Genomic DNA, 11,185 nt, shown 5'->3' on the forward strand with positions numbered 1-11,185 from the left:
CGATCTTATCCCATGTCGACCTAGACACCTGTCGACCTTGCAGTATGTCGACCTTATGACTGTCGACAATCTTTCGGTCGACCATACCAAGCGCAGCGGTCCTATCCACTTTGGAGCGGAGTTGATTTTATAAAGTACACTACTGTATAGCGGCCGCAGCACTTTATAAAATCCAGTCCACGCCTTTTTGTAAACCCAGTAATGAGTACAGTAACTTTATTTAAACAGCACACTTTCTCATTTTTCTCATCTTCACACAGTGCCTCCGCTTGAAGGCGAGGAGGACACCCTGACCTTGCGGGCCGTTACAGCCTCAGCCGCTCCGTCTGAAAGTAAGTCCTGTCATTTCTTTATTGAGTTTGTGTATTTTTTCTTCCTTTCCAACTTGTGTATTTTCTTGGCGTGCCTTTGGCCGAGGCTGAGGGGACGCAATGCACTTTTCTAGTGTCCATGTTGACTGTGTCGACATTCAGTCAACAATAATGAAAAACTCAATGGTGAACTTTTTGACTGTCGACCTAGACCATGTCGACCTAATGCTTGTGTCGACCTGATGACCTGTCGATCTTATCCCATGTCGACCTAGACACCTGTCGACCTTGCAGTATGTCGACCTTATGACTGTCGACAATCTTTCGGTCGACCATACTGTACAATCCATCCTTGTTCTCATTTTTGACATTTTCCCACAGTGACTCCGATTGCAGACCAGGGCACCCTTCCAGCCCCCACCGCCTCAGCCGCTCCATCTGAGAGTAAGTCCTGTCATTTCTTTATTGAGTTTGTGTTTTTTTTTTCTTTCTCTCCTACTGTACAGTAATTGTGTCTTCTCTTGGCGTGCCATTGGCCCACGCTGGTAGCGTGGGCCAATGGCAGCCTAGCGCAGCCCTGCGTAGTCAGCGTTGTGTCCATGTCAGGGGGGTGGGGGTGGAGCGTTGCGCCAATGCCTCTGATGCACAAAAGGAGGCAATTGCCACTGGCAGTACTAGTTTACATCCGGTACTGCACTGGCAAATGCCTCCTTTTGAAACAACCACTATCCAGGGCAGCCGTAAGCAGGGAATGCGCAGCGGTATGTGTCCTATCCACTGTGGAGCAGAGTGGATTTTCTAAAGTACAGTATGGCGGGCGCAGCACTTTATAAAATCCAGTCCACGCCTTTTTGTAAAGCCACCCCAGCCCCATTTACAGTAATAAGAGTACGGTAAGTTACTTGTTCTCATTTTTGACATTTTCCCACAGTGACTCCGATTGAAGACCAGGGCACCCTGCCCTGCGGGCATGCTACAGGCCCCCCCTCAAGCATCGCCACGATGCTAAGCAGTAAGTCCTGTCATTTCTTTATTGTGTTTTGTGTTTGTGTGTTTGAACTTGTGTAGTTTTTTGCCGTGCCGTTGGGCGACGCTGTCAGCATCGGCCAACGGCAGCCTAGCACAGTCAGCGTAGTGTCCCCACGGGAGCCCTGCACAATTACCGTAATGTCCCCGTCAGGTACTGTAGCTCTGCGTCTCGTGCACAAAGGGGGTGGGAGTGGAGGCGTGCGGTACGTCTGATGCACGACGTTTTGACCTAGACATTATTTATCTACAGTATACAGTACTGCAATACTGTATACTCTACCATAACCTCAGTGATTACAGTAGTGTGTGTGAACTAATGTTTCAAAGGACACTACAGTACAGTATACTGTAATGTACTGTAATTATTTTTACACAGGACTTCAGAGGAGGATGGAAAGGGTACCCCCAAGAAGGTCCCCTCAAACTTTGGCAGCCAGTAAGTGTCCTCCCGACCTGTTCATACAGTACCCCCAGTATCCACGTTGACGTGGAGTCTATTTTATCAAGTGTGGTGGGCACAGCACTTTATTGAAAACAGTCCACGGCTTTTTTTTTTTAACACCCCCTCCTCCCCATTTAGAGTAAGAATAATAACTTTACAGTATTTTAACAGCACATTTTATCATTTCCCCACAGTGCCAAGCCTAGAGGAAGACCAGGGCACCCTGCCCTTGCGGGCCGTTACAGCCCCCAGCGCCTCAGCCGCTCCGTCTGACAGTAAGTCCTGTCATTTGTTTATTGAGTTTGTGTATTTTTTCTTCCTTTCCAACTTGTGTCTTTTGTTGGCGTGCCGTTGGCCGAGGCTGAGGGGACGCAATGCACTTTTCTAGTGTCCATGTTGACTGTGTCGACATTCAGTCAACAATAATGAAAAACTCGATGGTGAACTTTTTGAATGTTGACCATACCCATGTCGACCTAATAATTTAGTTTTCCTAATGACCATGTCTCCCTAACCCATGTTGACCTTCAGTCATGTCGACCTTCATGCTTGTCAACCTTCAGTGGTCGACCTAATGCTTGTAGACCTACAGTAATGTCTGTCTTTCCTATGACCCATCTTTGTTTGCTACTACAGTACAGTATACAGGTTGAGTATCCGGTATCCGGACATCCCTTATCCGAATGATTCCAAAAACCGTGGTTTTTGGAATCATTCGAATTTTTTTTTATTTTTTATTTTTCAACCCCTAACCCTCTTTTCATACTTACCAAGTCCCCGGGCGTCCACAGCAGGCCTCCGGCATCTTCTCCAGGGTCTCCAGCGGTCCCAGGAATGCATTGCGCGAGTGTGTGCGCGCGCCGGTGACGTCACCAGCTCCCGCACCCATAGACCTCACGGACACTTGTCCGTGTAAAAGCATGTATGGGGCCGGGCAGCTGACATCCGGCGATGTCAGATGCCCGCCCCCAACACATGCGTCACAGCCTCATTACCATGCGTACGCCCCGCGTTTGCATGGGAACGCCCATGAAACGCGGGGCGTATGCATAGGGAAATGAGGCTAAGTAGTCCCTCACGCCCCTATCCACCCCCTTTGCGGCGTTAAAAAAAATTGTGCGGCGATTTCGCCTGCACATGCGCAGATCGAAAACATCGGCGGAACGGCCGCATGCGGCCGTTACCGCTTAGATCAGATTAAGGGCCTGTACAGTATACTGTATTTGTGAAAATCTGAAAGTTTTCTTCAAATGTGATGACTGGATTCCCCTTTTCAAAGCTGCATACTGTACTAGAGATGACAGTTCACCCTCCTTTCTGTAGTGTTAAGTGCAGACCGATAATTTGATTAAGGGTCACTATAAACCTGGACTGCATTGTCTAAAAAGGACATTTACATTTGAATCTTGTATCTGTGAAAGGAAAAATCACACTATTAGCCTCCCCACTCCAAGTACACTAACTCATTAGCATTTCTATGTGTTAAAGCTCTCCACCACCAACCCCCACTAATGTATTGTCGTTTATAGGATACTGTATTTGTGAGAAACTGAAGCCAACCTTCCCTCGATGATTTAAATAAAAATTAAAAGACATGAAATGTTAGCATTGAAAAATGTTGGTTGGTTTATTTAGCAAAATATTTTGTCAAAAAGTTATACAGTATTCAGTGATGAAGCGCACATACTGTAGCGGTATAAAAGTGCAGCATCACCCATGTGCTCCCCCCAGTCCTCTGCCCCTGCAGCAGCATTCAGTTGGTCGACCTAAAGATGGTCGACAGTCATTAGGGCCTCACCACTAGGTCGACATACTGCAAGGTCAACAAGTCATTAGGTCGGCATAGGATTTTTCACTGTTTAAAGAGCCGACAGGCGGTATTTCATGCCCTAATATCCACTAGGGCAGTGATGGCTAACCTTGACACTCCAGCTGTTAATGAACTACACATCCCAGCATGCCCTGCTACAGTTTTACTATTTGGCCATGCTAAAACTGATTTTTGTAAACCCAGTAATGAGTACAGTAACTTTATTTAAACAGCACACTTTCTCATTTTTCTCATCTTCACATAGTGCCTCCGCTTGAAGACCAGGGCACCCTGCCCTTGCGGGCCGTTACAGCCCCCAGCGCCTCAGCCGCTCCGTCTGACAGTAAGTCCTGTCATTTGTTTATTGAGTTTGTGTATTTTTTCTTCCTTTCCAACTTGTGTCTTTTGTTGGCGTGCCGTTGGCCGAGGCTGAGGGGACGCAATGCACTTTTCTAGTGTCCATGTTGACTGTGTCGACATTCAGTCAACAATAATGAAAAACTCGATGGTGAACTTTTTGAATGTTGACCATACCCATGTCGACCTAATAATTTAGTTTTCCTAATGACCATGTCTCCCTAACCCATGTTGACCTTCAGTCATGTCGACCTTCATGCATGTCAACCTTCAGTGGTCGACCTAATGCTTGTAGATGATGGCTAACCTTGACACTCCAGCTGTTAATGAACTACACATCCCAGCATGCCCTGCTACAGTTTTACTATTTGGCCATGCTAAAACTGATGCAGGGCATGCTGGGATGTGTACTGTAGTTCAACAACAGCTGGAGTGTTAAGGTTAGCCATCACTGCACTGGGGCATTGTGTGAGAATAAAATAGTGTGCCGAGTGCATGGACACTTAAAACTACAGTACAGTATGTCGACATTCGGATAAAAATGTCGACCTTTTGACTGTCGACCTAGACCATGTCGACCTAATGCTTGTGTCTGGCGTGCCGTTGGCCGTTTGCTAATTGCGGTGACATGTCTTCCAACAGCCCAGCAACCCCCTCAACAAGTGGGAGCTCCCAGACAGCTCTGGAGAGGCCGTATCAGCCCTCCACCTAGTAAGTACAGTACATGTTTTTGTTTACAGTATTTGTTAGTTTTTCTCTCTATGGGGCTGCATCAGATGTTACAGTATTGTACAGTGGTGCAAGTAGAATTTTTTTCTTGGTGGTACTGATAGCTTCCACCAAAAATGGGCGTGGCCATGTGTCATGAGGGGGCATGGTCACACAAAGCTAGGGGAGTGACTTATACCCACTTTAAACCAAAATCCTTGGTTAGACCTGATCTTTGTACACAGGAGTTTCCAGGGTTGAACCCAGCTTTATACCCCATTTACACAGCACTATGTCCCAGGTCGGACCCAGGTCTGCGCCATTTATACTGAACCTGGGTCAGCCCTGCTTTTCCCTTTGGATGACATTAAAAAATGTCCATTTTAGGACTGATAAACTTCCAGTCAACCTTCCGTCATTGATTAAAAAAATAAAATAAAAAAGACATGAAAAGTTAGCATTGAAAAATGTCGGTTTGTTTATTTTGTTAAATATTTGTTCAAAAAGTTTTATTCAGTGCTCAAGGACACATAGCGGTATAAAAGTACAGCATCAACCATGTGAGCTCCCCTGTGGAACCTGGGGTGGGACCATTTACACCACCCACGACCCAGGTCCAACCAGTGTTTAACTTCGGTCAGGACCTGGGTAGGAAACCAGTGTTACTGGACCAGGGTGGCCCCTTTTACACCAACACTGACCTGTGTCCAACCTGGGTTTCTCACTTGGTGTAAAAGGGGTATTAATGACAATAGTAGCATGGCATTGGGAGACAGGGAATGAGAAACAGGGAATGACTGGGGGTGGGTTGGCTCTTGCTTGGGGAGAGCCGGGCAGCTTGTACTGTACTTACAATTGTGGAGCCTGCTCTTCATGCTGTCGGCACCGTGTGACAGGCTAAATCAGCAGTAGCCAGTAGCTGCATACAGCACCAATCATAACACTGGGTGGGCGGGCTGCGGATGCATTACAGTATATTTAGACTTACAATAAAAATAGAATTGACAGTGGGTCAGGGAATACAGTAAGTGGTACTGCGTACCTGCAACATACAGTATTTCTCCGTACCACGCCGTACCCCCTTACTTGCAACACTGGTACTGTATCTCTACCAGTACAGTACAGTACAGTATATTATGGAGGCAAGTGCTGCTAATATACCCCACCTCCCTTCCATGCCCTCTTACACATGCGCAGAAATACTGTACAAGTGTGTCTGCTTGTGCTCACCTCTGAATTAGGCACTCTGTCTCTCTTCACCCCTCTCTACTGTACAGCATACAGTATCCTCTACGCTCAAGACTTTATTGTTACCTATTGTATTTATTGTTACCTAGTATACTGTACTGTATCAGCAAGCTCAAATTTTGGTGCAATTTTTTTTACAGACCTGCAATACCCAGAGGTGCCAAAGGAGGACAGTATGGACACCTGCAGTATGGACACCTGGAGCTGTTCATCCCCGGAGCCACAGGAAAATTGGAGCTACTGTTCCTGCCGCTCGGAGGAAGAAAGCGAGGTGGCAGCAGCGCTTCCTCCTGCATCCAGCAGAACTCCCCCAGGGTGTAAGTACTGTACTCATGGCCAGCAACAGCAATCCTGGGGCCCCATAAATTGATCTCTCTGGGGCCCCTTCCCCATCAAGCATAGTAGTGGTGTGGAGCAGGGGGGGAGTAATAGTGTGGAGAAGGGAGGGAGGGAGGGAGTAATAATGCAGAGCAGGAGGGAGGGTGGGAGTAGTAGTGTGGAGCAGGGAGGGAAGGTGGGAGTAATGGTGTGGAGCATTGAGGGAGTTGTGGAGTCCACCTGTAAAGCCATACTGTATACTGTACAGTACTGTACTGTACCTGTGCACTACAAAATTCCCTCAATATTGCCATTCTGTATACTGTACAGAATGACCCATACTGTATGAAGAATGCCCCCCTTTAGTGCCTACAGTAATTACAGTATGCATTCAACCCCCCCCCCCCCATCACCTAATGCACAATGCCCCCTGACTTGTGTAATGCCTTCATTCATCAACACTCACTGCTGCAACTGCTTCTGCTGCATTGAATACTGGCCTACAGTATGGATAGCTGTCCTGAGATTCTGTCTCCAGGAGCAGCTGAAATGGGAGCTGCTCCATCTGTACATTACTGTACACAGAAAGTTGTGCTCCACTATGACAATTCTTATGACTTTATTGGTGTTCATACAGTACTGTACAGTACACTAGTGTACAGTACTGTACTGTATGTGCTGCAGTATGAGACACTATTGTTCAGTACTGTACAGTAAAGTATTTGTACTGTAGTGTACAGTAATGTACCGTATGTACTGTACAATATGCTGTACTGTATTACTATTGTTACAGAAAATGATCAAACATTTCTTTTTCCACAGTGCATTCCCCTTGGCTACCTTGGCAGTATGAACAAACTCCTCCCCAACCATGTAAGTAGTAATAGTAGCAGTACGTTTATTTATTAGGCGCCACCAGTGGCGCCGGAAGGGGGGGGGCGAGGGGGCAGCTTGCCCCCCCCCAAAATTACTGAGGCGCTAAAGCAGCTGTGCGGGCGGCTGATTAATCAGTAATATACAGTAGGCGGGCGGGCGGTGGGCTGATTAAGCTTGATCCAGCCTCCCGCCCGTCCGCCTATATTACTGATTAATCGCAGCCGCCCGCCCGCACAGCTGCTTTAGCGCCTCAGCAAGAATCCGATTCCTATTCGCAGCCGTCCGCCCACATGGATGACTTCTGCGGGGAGATGTTGAGAACCAGCGCCCGCCAATCACAGTGGCTGTGGATGTGATGCGTCCACAGTGATTGGCGGGCGTGATGCGGGCCGTAGGGAGGGAGACTGGTCGCGTGGATCAGTGCATGGGCGGGAGCCGCGGGAGCATCCTACAACAGCCGCAGCAGCAGCCATCACGCTGTGCTGCCACAACTAAAACTTAAAGGTAAATGCTGCTCCTCTCACCCTCCCTTCCCCAGTGACTCCTGGATCCAGGGGTTGTCATTTACCCCTGGATTCACAACCAAACAGGTTTATGTAATTACTGTATGTCTGATTATCATAATCAGACATACTGTAATCACATAAATCTGTTTGGAGGTGACAGTGCCACTTTTTCCACTTTTTACGAGTAAATGACAACCCCTGGATTAATGTCAGTCCTGGTGTCTCTGGCCACATGTACTGTATACTGTATGCCGCTGCCCGGTGTATAATGCCCACGTGTATATGCCGCTGCCAGTGTGTATAGTGCCCGGGGGTAACATATAGCAATTTAGGGTGCGCCAAAATGAGATTATATCTTGCCCCCCCCCCCAACCTAAAAACGTTCCAGCGCCCCTGGGCGCCACAAAGTGTCCACAGCGCCGTACATACAGTACTGTAGCAAACAAAAAAACAAATTACAAGGTAACGTACTGTACAGGGTGTGTTGAAAATTACAGCATACTGTAAATAGGGGTACAGTATACTGTAGCTGGTAGAACTAAAATCAGCATCAGTTCAGAAGTACTGTAGGTGTTGAAATGAAGTACAGTACAGTACAGTAGATGAAGGGAACAACAGGAGAGGAGCACAGGTGAGGTAAAGAGGTAGGGTGAGTACGTGAGGAAGGAGGGCCCTACTCATAAGAGTTAACAGACTACAGTAAAAGGAGGACGAACGAAAAACAATAGGATACTGTACTGTAAGTACTGTAGGAACAGATGGGAACGGAGGCATGATAGGAGGATCAAAAGAGGTTAGGAGGAGGGATAGGCTAGTCGAAAAAAGTGGGTTTTGAGGGAGCGCTTGAAGGAGGTAAGGGAATCAGAAAGCCTGATACAGTAGGTGGCGGGAGGTTGTTCCAGGAGGCAAAGGTAGAGTGGCGGGAGAGGAAGATGAGCCTAGCAGCAGCGTTAATAATGGATTGGAGTGGTGCAAGGCGTGTTCGAGGTAACCCAGAGAGAAGGATGTTGCAGTAGTCAAGGCGGGAGATGACAAGAGAGTGAATGAGAATTTTGGTCGTGTCAGTGGAGAGGAATGGTCTGATGCGTGAGATGTTGCGTAGGTTAAAACGGCAAGACTTGGAGAGAGCACGAATGTGGGGGGTGAAAGAGAGGGAGGAGTCAATGATGACACCAAGGCCGCGCGTTTGGTCGGTGGAGGTGATCTCGGTTTCACCAATGCTGATGGAGATAGTGGGAAAAAGGGTACTGTAGTATGTTCGGGGGATGGAAGATTAGAAGTTTAGTTTTAAACTAGTAGTAAACTGACAGTGCTTTTTTTTTTTTTACAGCAACTCCTGCACCATCTGAGGATGAAGACCAACAAGGTACAGTACAGTTTTATACTTCTTAATACTGTAACTTACAGTACAGTACAGGTATTTTTAAACCTTTTTTTTTAATTGCAAGATCCCCAGCATACAGTACTGTAGCACAGAGCCAACAGTAGGGACAGCGCTGTCCCTGCTGTTGAGATAGGGCTACGCCAGCCTGCTGCTGGCGCAAAACCAGCAGCGGGCTGAATGGTCAGCAGTGCTGACCGTTCATACATTTGGCCTGCTATCATTTAGATAGCAGCGCCGATATGGACAGAGGCGCATAGTGCCCCTGTCATTTACTGCATGCTGGCTCCTTAATACATTGGGGAGATGTGGTATCAGTGCACATAACGTGCGCTGATACCCCTTCTCCCTCATATCGATCTTTAATACATCTGCCCCTCTGTACCCAGTGTGCTAGGTGCCAGTCTGCATTGTCCCAGGGACGCTTTAAGGGGCGGGGGGGTGTGTGTGTGCCGGTGGGGAAGCAGTGCGGCCACGGCGGTGATCATCAGTGTGCTGTGTGCAGGGGGCAGGCAGCAGCGGCAATTACAACTTTAAAATAATGTGTCCATTGACTGTCCGTCTTCTGATTGGCTGAGATAGAGCACTCTCAGCCAATAAGCTGCCGCCAGAGGGAGGCCGCTGATTGGCTAAGAGTGCTCTATCTCAGCCAATCAAAAGCTGGACAGTCATTCGACACATTATTTTAAAGTTGTAATAGCCGCCGCTGCGGCGGTGCACACTGATGATCATTTGAGATCCGCCGCAGCCCGCCCCCACTGCTCCTCACAGGAACCGCTGCTGCCCCATGCCTGCTCCTCACCGGCACCGCTGCTGCCCGCCCCACTGCTCCTCACCGCCCTGCAGCTCCCCGGTTTTGTAATTGCACATCAAGGGCCAAATTGTTTGTGAGCCTCCCGGGGAGCTGCCGGGAAGCTCGCAGGAGAATTGGGTCCGAATTGTCCTTAGGACAAGTCGGTCTAATGTACAGTATGGGGGCCTTTAGCCAGTGTGCTTGGTGCCAGCCTGCAATGTCCCATAGACGCTTTAGCCAGTGTGCTAGGTGCTAACCTGCATTGTCTCAGTGGCACATCCAAATTTACATCAGATAAATCACATGTGATTTATCTGACGCAAATTGGATGTAAAGAATGGCACATCTAGTGTCAAATTGTACAGTACTGTACAGTATGTAGGCCTCCTGGGAAGCAGCCGGGGAAATTCAAGGGAAATCAGATGCAATTTTACAGGTACAGTAAGATACAGTAAATCTCATAGTGCATGGGGGCCTTTAGCCTCTGCTTGGCAACATCATGACGTCAGGCCATCTGCCAGTCATGATTCCTCTTGGCCTTTTTGTGCCTTGCTGAATGCAGGAGCTTATAAACACTGTAATAATGTTTACTGTAAAGTACTCAACTTGTATTATTGTTCTAAAACTGTTCATTTTTTTTTATTTTCACAGATGCCATACGAAGTGAAATCGGGAGACTCATTGGGGCAGAAAATCAACTCTTTGATTATATTGTAAAAAATATATAAATAATGAATTTTGTTTTAAATGTGCAGTGCTATTTATTTGTGTTACTATCCATCTTAGTAGTAGACTACTTTTTTTGGGGGGGTTGATCACCCCGCCCATGGAAACGGAGCCACCAGGGCAATCCCTGGCCCGCCAGAAGGCCGACCACAGCGCGCAGCATGTCACTTGCCATCTCCCCGGCACTGGCACAGTGGGGGTCATGCAAAGCAGCAGAGATTTGGAGACAGGGAAGTTATAAAACAAGTCCCATTCTACCCACCCCCCCACCCCCCCTTAATGGAATTACAGTACTGCGGTGAATTACAAGGTGAGCAGGAGCCGGACAGCCAACACAATAATCTCCCCTGGTCTCCTTCACACTGCCGGACAGCCTCTGCACTAATCCACGCTGGTCTTCCACGCAGCCACACATCCCAGAGCATGGGCTCTGCCGACCTGCAGCAGCGGCAACGCTGCTCTCTCCCCCCGGCTGCTGAAGCTCACGCTCCACTGGAAGCACCCTCCCCCTTCACCTCTCCCGTGGTCATCTTCTTCCTCCCGGGTTCCATTGGCAGCACAAAGAAGAAGGCTGGCTCTATACCTAGCAGCTACAGTAACTGCGGACCACAACAGACACAGGTACAGTACTCCCACTCGCCTGCTCTCTCTCACACTGTGCATCTACAGTATACCATGCT

General features: G+C 48.0%; 1 protein-coding gene across 1 annotated transcript; it reads left to right on the forward strand.

Moving 5' to 3' along the window:
* The first annotated feature begins 267 nt into the window (after positions 1-267).
* On the forward strand, positions 268-10,762 carry LOC146060085 (uncharacterized). Its single transcript, XM_083172955.1, has 11 exons — positions 268-332; positions 693-755; positions 1,243-1,323; positions 1,717-1,776; positions 1,977-2,057; positions 3,858-3,935; positions 4,592-4,660; positions 6,046-6,222; positions 7,046-7,096; positions 8,936-8,971; positions 10,431-10,762. Coding segments are annotated over exons 1-11 (774 nt in total). The 5' UTR covers positions 268-331; the 3' UTR covers positions 10,508-10,762.
* The last annotated feature ends 423 nt before the right edge of the window (positions 10,763-11,185 follow it).

Source organism: Crinia signifera, chromosome 2 (genome assembly GCF_055691185.1).
Source record: "Crinia signifera chromosome 2, ASM5569118v1, whole genome shotgun sequence".
NCBI lineage: Eukaryota > Metazoa > Chordata > Amphibia > Anura > Myobatrachidae > Crinia > Crinia signifera.